We start from the raw sequence: 19641 nt of genomic DNA on the forward strand, positions 1-19641 counted from the left end.
TTACTATTATTATTAAGAATGAATATTTATGATTTCAATTTCAGATTTCTGGACAAGGAATATGGCTTTTGTTTAAAATGCTGAAAAGGTGGTATTGCATATTGAAGTATTCAGAAGGAATTGTATTGATGTCTGCCATTTACTTTGAAATTTATCAAATTGTAAGGTGATTAATAGATGGATAGAAGGATGATAGTGGATGGATGATTAATAGATTAATAAATGAATAGATAGAAAGATATATCATAAAACAAGAAGAGTAAAACATTAGTGACATGATCTAAGTGGTGGGTATACAGGTGTATACTGTAAAAGCCTTTCAATTTTGCTGTATGTTTAAAATTTTTCACAATAAAATTTCAGGTGAAAGAAATTTAAAAGGAAAAATAAACTTCTCCCAAATCAAACTGGAAGTTCTGAAGCATTCCTTTCATGGAGTTATCCAAATTCTAGAGCAATCAATTCACTGACTCATTCTTTAGCGAATATTCAGTGAGTTCCTTCTATGCATGCCAGCTAGACAGTGGAGCCAGAGAATGGAAATGTTCTCTTTAGTAGGGACCACGGGCATATTAACAAATATTACAATATAATTTTTAAAAGCGATCCAACCTAGGAATTCTCAAGAGGCTGAGAATGAAGAGACACTGTCTGGAAAAATCAGGGAAGACTTCCCATTTAAGCGGAGTTGTGGAGGATGAATAGGATTTTCCCAGACAGAAACTAGGAGAAGGATGTTCCAAGAACAGATCACAGTACGGCCAAAAACTCAAAGGGCTAAAGAGCAAGAGTATGGTACAAAGGCCTGGCTGGAGCACAGAGTGCTCATGTCCACAGGGCCAGAGGGTGACCAGATGGAGTGAAAAGATCTAGCAATAAGAGCCAGAAAGATGGACAGATGGAAAACCTGGTCCATTGGTCAGTCAACCAGATTTATAAGTACCTGCCGTATACACAACTCTAAAGAATGAAAAGCAAAAGGCTGCCTTTCCCATGCAAGAGTTAAATCCCAGGCTGCCTGGCTAGATGCCCATAACCCTGTGGTTTAACAGGAAGAAACAGATGAAGCTTGGGATCGAGCGGTGAAAAGGACATATTCCAAGAGACTGCGCAACTCTCGCACACACACCCTCCCTCATCTGGGCTGAAGACAGCAAACTGTTGTAAGACATATTGTGTTCTGCCATTCATGGCTTCCTCCACACCTGGCAAGGGAGGAGTGGCAGAAGCCCAGGACTGGAGTCAGAGCCACAATTCCTGGTCCCTGCCCTGCCTCTGTTTGGCTGTGGGACTCTGGGCCATTTCCATCACCTCCACCCTTTGGATCCTCGCTTACTCATATATAAGATGGGGAAGATAGCACTGACACAGTCTGGACTGTACATTTTCTCATCCACAGGCACACTGGATTGCGATTACCACCCTGGAGCCAAAGGCAGGCATTAACATTAGCCCATCAACACTGAGGGTTTGTGAATGCCTCCACCCATCCAGTCTTTATTTGTTTTTATTAATTCTTTACTCCTGCTTTATTTTTAAATTTATTTTGATTTTTTAAAACTTCTAGAGTAGAATAATTACTTCTTTGGGTTTCAGTCTTTCTTATTCTATATTAAAAGCAATTAAAGCTTTGAATTGTCCTCTGATGGATGCTTGACAATATTACACAGGTTTTGATAAAAAGTTTTCATTGTAATTAATTTCTAAATAGCTTGTTTTTTAAACCTGATTTTCTCTTACATCCAAGAGCTGTTTAGTAGAGAACTTTCTAATTTCCAAACACTTGGTTTTGGAAGTTCTCCTTTATTTGTTAACCTCTTGTTTTATTGTACTATGTTTAGAAAAAATCTAAACATAGTACAATGATCTAAAATTTTCTATGTAGGATGGTTTTAATTTAGACATTTTAAATGAGATTTTCTTAGAGGATCGACTTTTATAAATGTCCTATGAGTTATCTGAAAATAATGTGGAATAAAATATACCTATTTAAATCCTCCAAATAATTATTTACATATCTTTACCTTATTCTCAGACAGCTCTGTTAAGAATTCCTGTTATGATCGTAGGAGTTTGTCACTGTTATTTTGGGTGCATAAGGTTAGTATTATAATGTCCTCATGGATTTCATCGTTTATCATGATTAAATACTCCGGTATCTTTGTCTCATTTAATAATTTAGCCTTGAATGCTGCATTGCTTGCTGTTTGTATTACCATTTTTTTTGTTGCTGTTGGTTACATTTATTTGGTATATCATAGACAGATATATTCTTTTCCTTTCTTGAGCTCTCAATGCTAATTCATTTTCCAGTTGACTGGAATATAGCCCCCAGTAAAATTTTCAGAAAAAGTACATTTGAATCCTTGTGCATCTGTTTGCCTTGTACATGACTATAGTTTGGCTACATAGAAAATTTTACAGTCTCAAGTCTTTTTCTTGAGAATTCTATATAGTGTTTTTTATTATTTATTTTTCAGAAGAGATGCTCAAAACATGTCTGACTGTCTTTTATTTAGATTGTAGTTTGTCCTTTTAGATGTAATACTTGCAAGATTTTTATTCTACTTTTGAAACTCAAACATTTCACAACACTGTAAGCGGATTGGATGCATACGTTAACCTTCCAACCTCCTGAAATCCCACTAAAACAAGAGTAAAGGAATAAAAATTTAAAGCACGTACCCACAAGGACAAAAAGAATAGAAGGGGCAGCAGTAAGAAAAAATATTTTGGAACTTTAAAGCAGATGGAAGAATGGTAACTAACTTTCTTGGGTAGCAGACCTAAGAAATCTAAACCTTAAGCCAGGAGAAGATAAAGCTCAGAATTCCTTCAGCTCCACAGGGCTGGGGAACCGACAGCCCCAGGTACTCCCGGAAGTGGAAGTGAAGGTGGAACTGAAATTGATTTGAAGTCTGTGTGATATCAGTTTCCCACCCTACTCTCTGCATCCGGATGAGCGCCCTTCATGAATAAAGATTGGAGAATTTATCCTCTGAAGACAGAGAGGTTCTCTCTACAGGATGACACCGGGAACATTTGATATCGGGAGTACCATATTTAAAACAGGGAATGAAATGGGAGTTCGGTCGCTAAATATTGAGACCTCTAGGCTCTTCTCCTCCACTTGGAGCTCTGGCAGCCAGGCTTACATCCCCCAGAAGAACCTAGGCCAAGAGAAAAATTCTAACAACATGGACTTTGAAGTTCTCCCAAGAACACTCAGCTTGGTCATCCGATGATGAAGTCTGTGATCAACAATCAAAAAAATTTTATTTATTTATTTTTATTTTTTCTTTATGTTTATTTACTTTTTTACAGCGGAAAAAGAAAAGCTTTATTAGAAGGGAAAGTACACTTCCAGACGTGGAAGCAGGACTGAACAAGAGAAGCATGGCTCAAAAGGCCTTCAGTGGGATTTTTAGTTAGGCATGAGTCAACAGCCAAGGATCACCAGACATTTGAGAGAAATCTCAGATATGGAAGACTGAGGCCAAAACAACAGACAGAAAAAAAAGTGATTTGAAAAAAAGCAGATGATGTCAGGCAATCATCTCAATAATATCTTCAGCTCTTCCTGTAAGCAGCCTGAAGTGACCTCTGAAAGTGGTTTGCTATTCACTTGACCCAGAAAACCCCATAAAATTGTGCAAATCAAGAGGTTCAAATCTTCGTATTCACTTTAAAAACACTCGTGAAACCGCCCAGGCCATCAAGGGTATGCATATCCAAAAAGCCATTCAGTTAGCTAAAGGATGTCACTTTACAGAAGCAATGTGTGCCTTTCCATCATTACAATGGTGGAGTTGGTAGGTGTGCCCCCACTCAACAGTGGGGCTGGATGCAGGGTCGGTGGCCCAAAAAGAGTGCTGAATTTTTGCTGCATATGCTTAAAAATGCAGCGAGTGATGCTGAACTTAAGGGGTTAGATGTAGATTCTCTAGTCATTAAGCACATCCAGGTGAACGAAGCTCCCAGAGGAGGCACAGAACTTACAGAGCTCATCCCCCTGCAACACTGAGATGATCCTCAGTGAAAAAGAGCAGACTGTTCCTAAACCGGAAGAGGAGGTGGCACAGAAGAAAAAGACATCCCAGAAGAAACTGAAGAAACAAAAATTTATGGCCCCGGAGTGAATTTAGCATCAAATAAATGCTAATACAGGTACAACGATGACAACAACAACAAAAATAACATCTTCGAAGGATAAGAAAGCATTGTGTCCATGAAATAAGAGCACGTTGTACTTAAAGGAACATTCGGAAAACAAAAAATAACTCTTAGAAATTAAAATATAAAACCAGAAACGAAAAACTCAGTGAGTGAATGAGAGAACATTTCTGGTCACCTGAAAACAATCAGCAGCTCAGAAGTGCCCCGGGCAGACCGAACACAGAGCAGGTTTTTTAAAGGAATCAATCCATAAAAGAGTGTATAAGGAAATCCTCTTCCCACCTATGACCTATATTCTGTGGCTCGTGACATAATTCTGACTGTGGGTCCAAGAGCCCTCGTGGGTTGGGGCTCCATGGACAATGCCAAACCTGAGCCTCAGGGAGAGTCATACAGCAGCCTGACAATCAGACGCCCACAGGGACCTGCTGGTTGGCTTCCATTCAGTAGCATTCATAATCCTTAATTAAGGCTGACCCTGTAGGATATATGTCCCTGCAGGATATAAATTATTCTCCTTTTCCAGGTGGGAAAACTGAGGTCTGGAAGATGGGTGACTCTTGGCTAGAGATGGGTCTACAAGGAGAACTCATAATTTGTATAGTCTCTCTCAAGAGCGCTCGTCCTTTTTCTATTTGTTTTTCTTTCTTTCTTTTTTTTTTCTGGTTATAAAAATAATGTTTATTTTGAAAACTTCAAAAATTTCAGAAATAAAGCAAGGTAGAATGAGAAAGACCCTGGTAACCCTCCAGGTATAACTACAGTCAACAGCCTGGGCCCAGTCTTCCATAGTTACACTCACATTGGTGTATGGAATGAGCTCCGCTCTGTGAGGGAAAGGACTGTATTTTAGTTCCAGCTCTATCACTTACCAGCTGTGTGACCTTGGGCAAGTTGCTCCCTTCTCTGGTCCTGGTTGAACACCTGTAAAAGAAAGCTAACCACCTTGGCTAGAAAGGGGAAGAAAATGTTTTTGCACAATAAGAAAGTTCCATATGACTGTCAATTAAATAAGGCAGATGAATATAGGCATTTATCTCTCCTCCCTCCTGCGATCCACTGAAAAAAACTATATAGAAATTTTTTTAAAAAATAGATAAACAAGAAAGGGGACAAAGGTGTTAAGTTTTGGGGAAATGCAAAGTGCGAGGAAGCATTTGCAGAGCTGAGAGGGCTGACCCAAGAGCTGCCTGCAGTAGAGGAGCCAATGAGAAGCTTGCCAGCTCCTGCCACAAACCCCAGAGAGGTCCTGGAATTGGAAGCGCCAGTATCTCAAAAAGCAGGCACAAGACAGATGGCTGAAATCAAGGGGAAAGGTAGACACACTCCCTCCCCAACCAACTCCTCACCCACCCAGCAGGAGACTGAAGGCTTAGTGTTGGGAGAGACTCCAAGGGAGGAAGCAGGCGCAGTGGAAGGTAGGCAGCCAGGTGCCAGTGAGAACAGAGGGAGCCGGTGGAAGACCATATACTGGTCGAGACCCCCAGCCCCCTTCCCTAAACACCAGCACCCCCACTCCCCACCCCTCGCCCCCCACCAACCCCCAGGATGCAGGATCCTTTTCTAGAGAAGCTGAATGGTCCCAGGGAAAACACTTCGAAACACTGACATTGAGGGTCTCCCAAGGGAATGACCAGATCCCCATCAATCACTCCCAGTGAAGCCGCCAACCGACGAGCCCCACCCAGACGCACAGCATTTTTTTAGTGTTTTTCTCTTAAATGTGAACAGAACAAGTGAAAGGAAAAAAGGACCTTGGAAGAAGTGGATACAATGCAGGGAGCAAAAGGGAACTGAAGGAAAACTGTCATTATCCTTAGATAAAAGGACATGACAAAGAACTGAGTGCTATTAAAAGATTGTGAGGAGGGGCGGGAAGCAATCCATAACACACAAGAGCTCTTGGAAACTAAAAAAGATGAAAGCCAACATATAAAAAGGCAATAGTAGGGTCTAAAGATAAGGACAGGGAAAAATTTACCAGAAGATAGGACAGAAAAGGCAGAGGTCAGATATAAGAAACAAAAGATAAGAAAAATAGAACATCAAATAAAAGGTCTAAGATTCATCTGAAAGCGAAAAAAGAGAAAACAGAGAAAATCACCAAAGACCAAAATGCAAAAATCTTCCTGGAATAGAAGATCCTGAGTTTCCAGAAAGAAGAAACTCATGGAGAGCCAAAACAATAAATGAAAATAGACTCACACTAAGACCCATCATCATGAAACTTCAGGAGACAAAAAGAAAATCCTAAAAGCTTCCAGAAAGGACCATGCAGGTTGCATACGAAGGACAAAAAAATTGAAATGGCATCAGAATTCTCAACAACCACACTTGAAACTTGAAGGCAATGAAGCAAAGCCTTCAAAATTCCAAGGGAAAATTATTTCCAACCTAAAATTTTATTTCCAACCAAACTATTGATCAGTTGTGCAGGCAGGAAAAAAAACATTTATTTTTAGGCATGTAGGCATGATAGTCTATCAAAAATGTTACATCTTTTTACCATTTCTATGGAAGCCACCAAAACAAGAGAGTAAATCAAGAAAGAAAACACAAAACTACTTTGACAAAAATAGTTTAAAGCTGGTTTTCCCTGAGTGATCTGGTCCTCATGCCCCAAGATCTCCAACAACAAAATGATCAGCTCTAAAGTGCATGCTTATTTACATTTTGACATTTCTGAAATTGAGAATACATTGCAATTGTTGGTCTCTTAGTTCAATAAAACATGGCAGCAGCTAACAATTGCAAGCTGTTTTACAGCTAGCCACGGTATTTCACGCACTTTCTTCCTCTGGCTTCACAACGACTTCCTGAAATGAGTTTTACCAACCCCATTAAGAAAACCAAGAAACTGAGATTCCGTGAGGCGAAGCCTTGCACTTCAGAGGCTAGACTGTGTGGGGTCTGGGCGCAGGAGTTAGTGTTGATGAGTTCCTTACCACAAGCTTTAGATAGAGCATCTCATTTGGGTCTCCACAGTCCCTTGCTCATTTGACAGCTGAGGGAAATGAGGCCCAGAGAGGTTAAGTGATGAACCCCATCTCGCACAGCCAGTAAGCAATAAAGCCAGGATGAGAACTCTCTCCACCACCACAGCTGTTTGGCTGACACTAGGGGCAGCAGCTGTGTCTCCATTGGAAGCAAGCGTAAGGCGGAGCGAGCCCCCGCCAACCCCACAAGGAGCCCTTCCTTGCCCTGGCCCCTCTGCTGGATCTCCAGTGGCACTCACTGCATAAGCTTATCCCGCGCAGGGTCTGAGGGGTAGCGCTGGGCTCCAGCCAGGAACAGGGACCGATATCGCTGCCGTTGGTCCTTTGTCTCCATCAGCCAGGTGTTGAGGTAGCGGCCCACACCCACGGGGTTCTGCACCAGGTAGAAGAGGCAGGACGTTAGCAACCCCAATGCCTGGCCTGGAGACTTAATCTCAGGCCTCCTGCCCTCCCTGAGGCTCCTCATTACTCCATCTGTTATGGGTTGAATTATGTCTCCCAAAAAGATACATGAAAAAGATATGGGTTACCCCAGTACCTCGATGTGACCTTATTTGGAAACACTGTAATTGCAGATGTCGTTAGTTAAGATGAAGTCACACTAGGGTAGGGTGGGCCCTTAATCCAGCGTGACTGCTGTCCTTATATAAGAAGAGACTTACGGGGGAAGATGGGTGCAGAGGTTGGAGCGATGCATTTACAAGCCAAGGAATTCCACAGAATGCCAGCCACCACCAGAAGCTAGGAAGAGGCCAGGAAGGATTTCCCCCTCTCCAGGTTTCAGAGGGAGCACAGCCCTGCTGACACCTGGATTTCAGGCTGCCAGCCTCCAGAACTGTGAGAAGATAAAGTCCTATTGTTTTCAACCACCTTCGTTATGGCAGCCCTAGGAAATTAATATACCATCCTGCCCAGAAACCTGGGTCATAGATACAAGAGGTGCCAAGAGAGAGGAACTGCGACCTGCCCAGAGTGACTAGTGAGGGCAAAAGAATGGCAGGAAAAGAACCCCGCCATCTGTAAAGAGCAGGCCACGGGTGGCCTGGGACATGTTAGGAACCAAACACTAGTCCAATGTGAAGCTGGACTCGCTGCTGACAAGGGAAAGGCCTGTCTCACGGGGAAGAGGCTCCCAGCTGGGTGTGCAGTCAGAAAGGCTGTAAGGGCTGGGCGGGCTCAGCCTCTGCCCCCTCACCCTGACTTTGGCCAGCTCTGTGGTAGCAGCATGGTTGTTTGGCTCCTGTCTAAACATCTTATTTGGGGAGGTCCAAGAGGAGACCCTTTTCCCTGCACGAGATGCAGGCTGAAAGTGAGAAAAGGAAGAATGCAGAGGACTGACCAGTTGGCCCTCATGAGAATCAGGCAGGGCAGGGAGTGTGGGCACACTGGGGACCAAGCCATCACTCAGGGAGGTAAAGAGGGGGCTGGCTGGCATGCTGCTCTCCTCAGAGGAGGGAAAGCTCAGGTGTGGGCTGTGAGCGGGGCAGTGGGAGCATAATGGGAAGACAAATAAGTCACAGCAAGATGTTCCCAGGGAAACCAGGAGAGATTTTAAAAACATACAGCTGTTCAAAACCAGGCAAAACTAACCTGTGCTAACTGGAAGTCAAGACAGGGGAAGGTTATAACACACACACACAGGGAATGGCTGCCTCTGGGGAGGGGGAAGAGAGGGGTAGGGAGAGGAAAAAGGGAGTCCTTGCTCAGCCAGGAGGGGCCAGCTCCACCAGCTGCCCTGAGGCCCCAAGACAAACACAAAGAGAATGAAAGGAGCATTTCCCTGGGAAAATAAGAGAATGAGATGTCTCTGGGGTGATGTCCCATAGTGCAGTGATGTCCCGACAGCAGCATCTACATCACCTGGGAAATGGTTAGAAAGGCAAATTCCCAGGTCCTGCCCCAGGATGCTGAATTAGATGCTCTGGCATGGGGCCCAGCAAGCCATGTTTTAACAAGCCCTCCAAGATGATGCTAATGCTTGCTCAGAGTTGGAAACCAATGCCATAGAGAAAAAAGACAGTGAGAGTGGGTGTTAACCCCTGGGGAGGAAAGGGGTGGGAGCATCGGTTTCCATGGGGGCAAGGAGGGTTGGGGGCTGCCCATTACCACGTACCCTATGACAAAGACCCACTCACCCAGCTTCCCAGAAGCGTCTGGTAGGCCCTTATGCCTATGCGCTTGGAGGACAGCAGGAATGGTGGCTGGTTGACGTTTCTGCATTCCTTCTCTGGAGGAAGCCACATACCGGGACCAGACGTGGCCTGGGGTAAGGAATGAAGGCTGAAAGCTGGCCAGGTCTGGCAGTGGTCAGCCTGGAGCCCAAGCAGGTAAGGGCTCCTGGCAGCTGACATTACCCAACTGGTGGCACTAGGCCTTGAGCCAAGGATGGTGGAAGGTACCCAGCCGCCTCCTAACTCACAAGGAGCCCATCCTTCAGGAGTGTGGGGGCCCTGTGTTGCCCTCATAACCCCTGACACCTATTCTGAACCCCACCCACTAGCCTGACACCTCTGTCCAGGTTCCCAAGGACCCTCACAGCTTGGCAGGGTCCAGAGAGATGTTCTAGGCTCCAGCCTGGGGGCGCAGAAGCCACTCAGACCTTAGAGCTAGATGAGCTGGATTCTAATCTCACTCCTCACCATTGCTGGGGTAGCCTGGGCAAATCCCTTCCTTTCTCTGGGGCTCAGTTTCCTTTTGTGAAATGTAAATGGTAATCCCTCCATGGGGATGGGTGGGGCTGGCAGCTACCTGGCCCAGAGCAAGCATTCAGGAAATGGGGGTACCCCTTTTCCTTCTCCCAGAACCCCACTCCTCCCCAAGCCCTTAGCGGTTCTCTCTCTGGGGGTGGCGAGGGAGACTCTGCTTGGAGGGCCCGGGTAAAATCCAGAGCCTACTCAGATGACTGGCTGCTGCCTTCCAAAAAAAGAGTCCACCGCTCCCTTGGCCCAAATAGGTGTGCAGCCCCTCTGCCAGGGTAGAGCTTGTAATCACACTCTGCCCCACCCCAGTGCCCTCCCTTGTCCTCTCTCTGTGAGGTGGAGGGGCAGGGTGGAGGTCAATGCTGGCTGGGCACTTCCGGGTACCAGGCTCCATGCGGTGGGCTCCAGTACTCAACCTCATTTAATCCTTGCAGCCATCTGGATATGGCCCTAGGACAAGTGTGCAAACCAAGGCTCAGAGTGAGAGAGACCCACCCAACGTAACTGGTAAGTGCAAGAGCAGGACTGGAAAGCAGGTGGGGCTGACACCCACCTGCTGAGCTTCCCCCTGCCCCCGGAAATAGCCACCAGCACCCCACCCGGCCCTGCAGGAAAGCCACCATCCAAGAGAGGAAGGAAGGCCTTGGGGAGACACTAACTAGTTTTCGGGGACACTGGCTGAGGGTGGCCCAGTAAATCCTCTCTGTAGGGGTTTTCGGGTTGCGGGAAACTTGTGAAAACACCCCACGCTTCTTATTGTGACGTGAGTTAAGTTCTTCCGTGAAGCTCTTGAAATTCATCAATTCCCTGGGCTTTATTTTCTGAGAAACAGAGAGGGGGAAACAAATGTGTCTGTTATGCCAGGAAAATCAAGGGCCCCTCTTTTGGACCCTCAGCAGCAATCAGAGAAAAGCAGGTGGCCACACAATGAGGCATCGCTCTCCACACTGCCTGGGGACGTCCCACAGCCCGTGGGCCCAGCCGGGTGGGAGAGATGCAGCCCTCAGCCGGAGGCTAGTCTGACGGTCTTCTAGCACCCTGTGTGACACATCCTACAACCCAGCTTAAGTTTATCCATTCCTTCTTTCTTTCCCTCACTTCCTGAACGTTTACTGAATCGGGCACTGTTCTAAGCAGGAGCGATGATCCAAATACTTAAAAAATGGGAGAACACAGAAGACTTTTAGAGCGGTGAAACTACTCTGTATGATATTATAATGGTGGGTACATGTCATTATACATTTGTTCAAATCCACAGAATGTAGAACACCAAGAGTGAACCCTAAGGTATGATGATGACGTGTCAATGCAGGTTTATCAGTTGTAATAAATGCACCCCGCTCTGGGGCAGGATGTTGACGGTGGAGGAAGCCGTGCATGTAAAGGGCACAGAAGGTACACGGAAACTCTCTTCTTTCTGCTAAATTTTGCTGTGAACCTAAAACTTCTCTAAAAATTAAAATCTATTACTTTTTAGATAATAAAAAATGTTATCGTGTCGCCTGGGCACTGACTAACCAATCAGAATGGACATTGGCTGTAGAGCCTGATGAGGGTCCCAAGGCTCCCGCTGTGCCAGGATGCACCACCTTAGAAGCTGCTCATGGAAAGGTCTGGGAGGCTCAGGGGAGCTGGCATCAGGTGACAGAGCTCAGTTCAGTGGCTATTTAACAACCAGTCCAAAAGAATTCAATATTTTACCGGCTTCCTAGTGCTCCTAACGCACTTCACCATAGCCCTCACCACCTGTTAACACTCTGTATTGTTTTTTACTTACCTCTGTGTTTCTTTTTCCATTAGAATGTAAGTACCCTAGGGGCAGGTTTCCCCTACACCTAGACTATTACCTGGAGTAAACACATACACTGAAAGAATGCACAAAGGAGACAAAATAAACAGGTAATTACACAAATACTTAAGTCCAGTTGCTGTGAGCATGAAGAAAGCAAAGCACAGGGTGCTATGGATCACACAACAGAAACTCGATTGGTGCAGGAAAAGCGGGGTCAAGCTAAAATTCTACTTAAGTATCCCCTCCCGGCCCTGCAGTTCTCTGCCTTGTTAACAGCATGACACTAACCCAGCCAGCTTGGATCTGCGATGCCCAGGAAGTGTGTCCAAAATAGCAGGACATCCAGATCTGAGCTATCAAGGTCCCTGCAGGCTTTGCGGACAGTTTCCCATGCAGTCCTGGCATCGTGGCCACCTGCGCTTCCTCTGCGGTTCATGCCAGTGCAGAGGACAGAGGACTGACGGTGAAATCAGACAGCCTTGCTGGGGTTCAGATTGTGACTCTGCCTTACCAGCAGTGTGGACAGCCTCAAGTTTCCTGATCCGACACAGGGCGCCATATCTCACCCTTGCTGTGAGGGTGAAGTGTGAGCAGAGTGTGGCACACAGGGTGGTGTTCCTGGTGGTGGTGGTGAAGTCTGTCATCCTGCTAGGGAATGCACCCCCACACCCCGCTGGGTACCCACCTGCACAGAGTAATGTCCATAAGTAGGCTTATTTCGATCACCAGAGAAAATGTCATAGAAGCCGCGGGTGCCCATGGATCGGCCCAGGTTTGCCTCCATGTCACTTTTCAAGGTGTAGGTGCATGGTGCCAGACCACTCCCCTAGAACGGAGCACAGATGCCAGTGTCTGCAGGAGGGCTGCGAAAGCAGGCCCACCGACCTGCAAGGTCTTGGTTTCTTCATCTGCTTTGGGAGTCTGCCCCGCAGGACTGTGCATGAAGGCAGCCAGCCCTGGTCAGGTGAGGGGGATACCTGATGACCCAAGGGGAGCGGCTTGTTGGTCATCCTGCACATGAGTCCCTCGGAATGAGACCGGTTCCAGGCGCTCTCCTCCAGCTTTGTGTATGGATTGCCTTTCTCGCCATAATTTCCAGGACCTGGATAGTAGTTCTGTGTGGGGAAGGAGAGACATAAAGGTCATCAGTTCCACTCCTTATGCTGAGTACAGCTGAGGAAGAGATGCCCCCAAGAGAGGAATGGGATTTTCAGGGCTCCTACATGTCAACTGTCCCCGAACACACAGCACTGTTGACCCAAGAGCCTCCGTCATTGTTCAAACCTCCATTTCTATGTTCAGACACTTTACCAGGGCCCCATTGGCCTGTCCAATTTATCTCTTATTGCTCCCTTCCTACATCCACACTTCGGCCAAAGTGGGTCCTTGCTGGTCCCCAAACACACACCGTTCTGCTAACCTCCTTACTCTGCTTACTTGTGCTGTTACTACCACCCAAAATGCCCTTCCTGCCTTCTTTGTCTTGGAAAATTCTTCGAATCTTGCAAAGCCAGCTCAAATGTCCTCTTTCCTGGGAATGAAGCCCTCCTCAGAAAGTTGCTTACTTTAGTGGTCTCGGAAATTCCACCCATTACACCCCTGCGTCATAGCTCTGCATTTGCATGAATGAGTTTCTCACTGTGCTGTGTGTGACCTGGATGGATCTGGAGTCCTGGGTTTGAATCCTGACTGTTGCTTCCTAGCTGAGTGACCTTGGGCACTTATTCCTTCTGAGCCTCATGGTCCATATTTGCAACATGGAAATGATAATACTTTCTCCTAGGGTAATGAGGATGAAATTAAATGTCTATAAAGACTCCTGCATAGCGCCCAGCCCACAGTGGGCACTGACATGTGACAAGTCAGGGTGGGATGGCTGTCTTAGAGCAGGGGGTGGGAGAAAGAGGTAGGAGAGGCTGAGAACTACAGCAGGAAAGCTGGAATGACCACTCAGGACCTTGACTGTCAACGTCGGAAGTATATCCTTTGTAGGTGGAGTGAGGAGCGCCTCCCTGCAGTGTTGGTGGGTAGGTGGTTGGGTGGAGGTCCTCCCTCCAAGACCCAGCCAGCATGTTGTTTTCTCCTGCTCTGCACCTTTTAGCCACACGGGGTCGCTGTCGCTCCATGATGGCGCAGCCCTGCCCACCTCCCGGTCCAAGAACCCACCCTGGGAAAGCAGCCGAGAACTGGAAGGGCAGAGGGGTCAGGGAGCTCGGCTGCGGGGGTCAGGCAGCTGTGGCATCTGACTTGTTCTCCCTCCAAGGGACACGACTACACATCGCCCCCTTCTAGGTCCCCGGCTTTTCAGCATGTTTGTAGGAAGCTGGGTCCTTGTATCATGTGTTAGGTACTTCACAAGCCTAATCTTGGTCCTGCAGACCAGCGGTCTCCAACCTTTTTGGCACCAGGGAGCAGTGCTCCGATGAGAATCTAATGCCTGATGATCTGAGGTGAAGCTGAGGTGGTGATGCTGGTGCTGGGGAGCAGCTGCAAATACAGATGAAGCTAGCCCACCGCTCACCTTCTGCTGTGTGGCCTGGTTCCTAACAGACCACGGACTGTACTGGTCCGCGGCCCAGCAGTAGACCACCGGTTGAAATCAAATTAGTGCTATCCGCAATTAACAGATGGAGAAACTGAGTCTCAGAAAGGCAAACCTTGCATCCAAGTTTACCACCTCTGGAAAGGAGTGGCACAGGGAGAGAGTTCCAATTCTAAAATTCAAGATCTTTCTGAGCCTCTCCTGTTTGCCAGGCACTATGTGGGCACTGCAGTCGGAGGGCAATGAGCACTACAACGTCCTAGGGACTTTGGAAGTGTCAGTTATAACAAAGAGTGAGAGTAGCCGCTGCTCCTGGAGCCCAGTGCTGGGCGCTCTCTGCAGAGCCTCACCCTTCCTTCAAGCCTTCAGGTTCAAAGGCATAGTAAATACACTTAGGCTGATGTGAGAGTCCATGATTTTAACTAGAATGTTATGTTCTCAGAGCTTTTGGGACCCAGGCTGGAGGAGTGATTAATTCTAGGAGTAGAGGTTATGTGGGAATAGAGGTATTGGTACTTATAAGATTTTTATAGCTGGACTTTGAAGAATGGGAAAGTTCCCAGAAGATGGGTGTGGTGAAGGGAGCAAGTCCCCCAAGCAGAGGGGCAAAGGCAGGGAGGCCGAAATGACACCTCTGAGGCGGGTTGGGAGAGGTGCCATGGGAAGAGGATGGAAAAGGATCTGGAGGCCTCGTCGAGGGTCCTTGAGACCTGATTCTGAGGCGTGAAGGCTTTAGGAAGATGCTGGCAATGGCAGGAGACCAGGGAATTCGTGGAGAGACTGCCTGGGTGGCCTGGGTCAGGGGGGAGGCAGTAGGAATGGAAGAGGAGGGTACGAGGGGGAGGAGGACAGGAAGTGAGAGCACAAACCCCAGTGATTTCGGGGGAACAAGGTGTGCTTGGTTTCTGGCAGCTGGGTGGTGCCAGTCCCCTGAAGAGCAGGCCTGGGGGAGACGCTGACATGTGGTGGTATTGGATGGGGTGCAGAGTTTCAGATGCCTGAGGGACCCCAGGATAGAGATCTGGAGTCATCTTCACGGAGCCTAGCTGAGTGAGAGAAATCACCCCAAAGAGGGTGGGGGGACTGGCAGAGGAACTCCAGGGCTGCGGAGTCTGGTGTCCCCAAATCCGAGAGAGGGGAGAGTGCACTGAAGGCAGGGTGGGGGCAGCACCCGATGCCAATGCAGGATGGGGTTAGGAAACCAGAGAAGGCACTGCCTTGGAGGTGTGGTTCGACAGCCCCATGCTCTCTAAGGGAAGAGTCATGAGGCCCCAAAGCAGGCACCCACAGCTTTGGCCCGTGGTATTTGTAGACCTGCAGTGGCGGGGGTACAACTGGAGAGACCAGAGACCAGAGGAGGCCATGAGCTTTCCAGCCCAGGTCTCACAGCAAGACAGTGATAGAGAAAAGCAGGCCTTGGATGGGTACTGTCTTCACCCATTGGGGCAGTGCCACGTCCTTGAACTTAGGGTCCAGGACTGACCCCAGGAGAGCAGCTCAAAGAAATCCTACAGGGCCTAGCCAAGGTTACTGCAGGAGCAGGTATAAGGACCAGAGATAGCTGGAAGGGAGGAACAGCCCATGGCACTGTCACTCTGCTCAGCCAGTACTCGCGGATGCCTCAGAGTTGGGGGCTGGGGACAGGAAGGAAACACACGGCATCAGATTTGTTCCCCCAACTCCTCTGCCTTCAGCTGGGCTAGGCTCTGACATTAGACCCTGTCCTCTGCAGTTAGTCAAGGAGCAAAATCCAGGGGAGCCGAGCTTATGGGTACAGCGCAGTGTTAGGTGTGGACACCTGGATTCTAATTCTGCTTCTGTCACTTAGTAGCTCTGTGACCTTGGGCGGTTACTGAAACCTCTGTACTCGTTTTCTCATCTGGAAAGTGGAGATAATGATAGTGCCTACTTCACAGGGTTGCTGTGAGGATTAATTAGTACACTCCAGTGCTTAGAACAGTGCCTGGCACATGGTAAGTGCTGTGTTAAGCGTCAACTATTACTACCTTAAATTTGATGGTAATGACTCAATTTTAAATGCCTTCAGGCAACCCCTCTTCCTAAGTTGCAGTTAATAGCGTCTGTACCTGAAGATGCAGGTGCTTGTTCCCGGAATGTGGCAAGGAGTAATTTCCAGGCCTCAGAGAAGGCTTCAGAGTGGTGAGGTATGGAGGAAAGGCTCTGGATATGGGGTTGGACGTTCCTCATTTGCAACTGTGTAGCCTGGGGCAAATTGCTTACCCTCTCTGAGCCTTCAGGGCCCCAACAGGAGTGATTGTGAAAAATGAGAATGTTTTGGAGCACCTGGTATGCGTGCACTTAGTCCACAGATACTTATTGCATGCCTACTATGTGCCAGGCACTACTAGGATTTGGGAATTCTGCAGTGGACACACTAGGCAGATGTGTGGTCCACCCTCAGGGGCTGTTGTCTAGTGGGGGAGAGACACTAAACATCTAAGAAGGAGAGATGCCACCTCCTGGGGCCAGAGGGGTGGCGTGGGATCAGGTCAGACCTTGGAGCTGAGAGCTGAAGGCTGAGTAGGATTTCCTTAGGCAAAAAGCTATTTGGGGAGGCAGAACATTTCTGGCAGCAGAAACAGCTGGAGCAGAGCCCTAGTGGAAAGAGCACGGCTCATTTAAGGAGCTGAGAGAAGGGCAGGAGAGTCCAGCTCAGAGAACAGGAGGACCAGGGGAGGTGAGGTTCTCGGCAAACTACAGCGGTCACTTGGTATGATATGACTCCTGCCTTCTCTCTCATGACCTTATTGAGCTTGAACCCCACTCACTGTCCACGCCTCCATGGGATGATCCTCCCTGCCCACACCAACACCATCGCAGCCCTCCTGCCACCCCCACCTCTCACAGCCATCGTCTCCCACCTGGACGCCTGCTGCAGCCTCCGATGCTCACCCACCTAAGGAGGATGCGTCTCTGAAAGTTAAGTCAGGCCCTTCTGGTCAAAACCTTCCGCTGTCCTCCCACAGCACTTGGAATCAAACCAGAAGCCCCCACATTGCTGCGAGATCCTCGTAGCCAGCCCTCAGGCCTCTGCGCTCATTCCTCCTCCCGTTCTCTTCCCCTCCCTCCAGCCGCACCGGCCTCTGCCGGATGATCTGACTTAAGGCCTTAGCCTCTGCCGTTCCCACTTGCCCAGAATGCTCTCCCGCAGACACCATGAGTCTCAGTTGCTCACGTCTTGCACGTTTCTCTCAGATGTCATCTCCTCCCAGAGGTCTTCCCTGATCACCCTATAAATTGTATCTCTACCACTCTCTATCTCTTCCTTGTCTCAATTCTCCTCGCAATCCCGATAATATATAACATGCTTCTTTAGACTGTTATTTCTACCACTAGGATGCCAGCTCCAGTCTTCATCACTTCTGGGGCCCCAGGAGCTGCAATGGTACATGGCACTTAGTGAATGTTCCATCATTATTTGTTGGCTGGCTAGCTGGATATATAGGTGGATGAATTTGTTGTATGCCAGGCTCTGTGCTGGGAACTCAGAGATGAACAAGACCTATCCCTGCCAGCAGGGAGCTTCTGGTCTGGTGGGGGAGACAGACACAGGCATATACAATAGCCGGTGGGCTAGAGGCTGTGGCGCTGGAAAGCCAAGGGCTGTCAGGACTCAAAGGAGAGCCTGGCCAAGCCTGGGGAGGGGAAGAGACGAAAGGGGTGCTTCTGGCACCACCAAAGGGGACAGAGACCAGAGGGTGGAAGGGTTCCCACTCCTTACAAGACAACACCTACCCCAATGAATCCTCGGAAGCGAACTTCCCCAGAGCTGAGCAGCCCCCGGGTGCTGCATGGTTTCTGCTGCAGCTCTTCTAAGAAGTCTTTGAAGTTGTAGGAGCCAGGCCCCAGCTTTTCCTTCTGCCCCAAGAGAAGAGAGAAGGTGAAAATCTTAAACTTGAGGATGTCCACATGGGAAAGGGGTCCAGGGGATGATGGTGTTCCTTAAAGAATGAGCTCTACCTGGGGTTGGGAGGACACTGAGGCCACCCTTGGATTGTAGAGGGGCGTGGCCCAGGGACCTCACCTGCAGCTGCTTTTCTCTCAAGATGGCCTGGTATTGAAAGTGGGGCAGCTTGGTCAGCCGAGTGGCTTCCTGGGCCTTGGCCCAGCCTGTGCCCACCTCCTTCATCAGCTTCTTCTTGCTGAAGCAGGTCTCCTTGTAGCCATAGGTCCCAGGTCCTATGTGGGACTGAGTCAGAGCACAGTTAGGGCTGAGCCAGCCACAGAGCAAGCCCTCACCTAGCTCCCATCCTGACCTAGGCGTGACCTGTCCCTCTGTGGTTCCATCCCCAAGCCTGGCACCGAGGGGCGTGGTACTCAAAGTACCATCATGACTTCCTCTGTCATTGGCCCCCTCACACTTCAGGGGCAGAGTGGGGGAGGTAGTAACTCATTCAAGAGCCCACAGCCAGTCAGTGCAAGAGCTGGGAATGGAACCCAGGGCTCTGTGGTCCCGACCCATGCTGTTTTCACTACAGTCCTGCCCTGGCTGTAAACCAAGCTCTGTGCTGAGAACTAAGGACATGGAGAGGTGTAAGACTCAGTTCATCTGCCATGGTGTGGGACTTGGAGGGCAGTGACCAGACCACGTGGGAGAGTCAGTGGAGCTGGCCAAACTCACCAACTCCACAGAATAAGGCTTGGAGTATGGGACTCCCGTAAAGGTGCTCAACTTCTTCTGGTTGGGATAAACAGCAGCCATATCGAACCTGGGGAAGGACAGAGGCCCAGTGAGAGTCCAGTGCCTGACATCCAGCCCTGGCATGGGCAGTTCTGGGGGTTAGGGAAGATGGCTTTGGAGCTAGCCCATGAAGGATGGGCAGGTGTGCCCCCACCTTAGGGTCTTCATCCTTCCCGGTTCCCTCTCCCTGGATACCACTTTTGCCCAGTCCCTTCCCCTTTGCTGGGAGCCTTTAATCCTACCCCGCCCTCCAGCACTTACCAGCTCCTCCTTTCAACTTTTTCTCCATAGCCTTTATCATTATCCAACATTTTATTTACTTTTTTTGTTTACTATCCACTCCAACCATCCCTCCCCACAACAATGCAAACTCTTAGTACAAGGTTTTGCTGTTTTGTTCATTGTTGTATCTCCAGACGCTACAACTATGTCTGTCACATAGGAAGTGGCTATATATATAATAGGTTGTATATATATATGGATATAGATATAGATATAGAGATAGATAGATAGATAGATATAGATAGATATAGATAGATATAGATAGATATAGAGATCTCAATGTCATATGTGTGAATGAATAAAGAAAGAACCTGGACTGGAATTCTACCCACGACTTTTGAACTCAGGGACCTACTATGGGCCAAGCCACTTGGCATCTCTGAGTCTGGTACCTTGCAGGTTCTTTTGAAATGGTTTTAAATAACTTAATAACAGTGGTAAATAGACTCCGG

General features: G+C 48.1%; 1 protein-coding gene and 1 pseudogene across 1 annotated transcript in view; one reads left to right on the top strand and one right to left on the bottom strand.

Annotated features, from left to right (window-relative positions):
* LEXM (lymphocyte expansion molecule) overlaps positions 1–19641 on the bottom strand; it is a 27879-nt gene that overhangs the window by 5618 nt on the left and 2620 nt on the right. The window contains exons 2-9 of the mRNA XM_011370512.2: positions 18848–18935; positions 18251–18415; positions 17962–18084; positions 12641–12778; positions 12349–12489; positions 10531–10692; positions 9308–9433; positions 7412–7545 (exon numbers count right to left, since the gene is read on the bottom strand). Of these exons, the coding sequence (XP_011368814.1) occupies positions 7412–7545; positions 9308–9433; positions 10531–10692; positions 12349–12489; positions 12641–12778; positions 17962–18084; positions 18251–18415; positions 18848–18935 (1077 nt within the window). The remainder of the gene's footprint in view (positions 1–7411; positions 7546–9307; positions 9434–10530; positions 10693–12348; positions 12490–12640; positions 12779–17961; positions 18085–18250; positions 18416–18847; positions 18936–19641) is intronic.
* LOC111745920 lies at positions 3601–4139 on the top strand (annotated as a pseudogene).

This window comes from Pteropus vampyrus, unplaced genomic scaffold, assembly GCF_000151845.1.
Source record: "Pteropus vampyrus isolate Shadow unplaced genomic scaffold, Pvam_2.0 Scaffold170, whole genome shotgun sequence".
Classification (NCBI taxonomy): domain Eukaryota; kingdom Metazoa; phylum Chordata; class Mammalia; order Chiroptera; family Pteropodidae; genus Pteropus; species Pteropus vampyrus.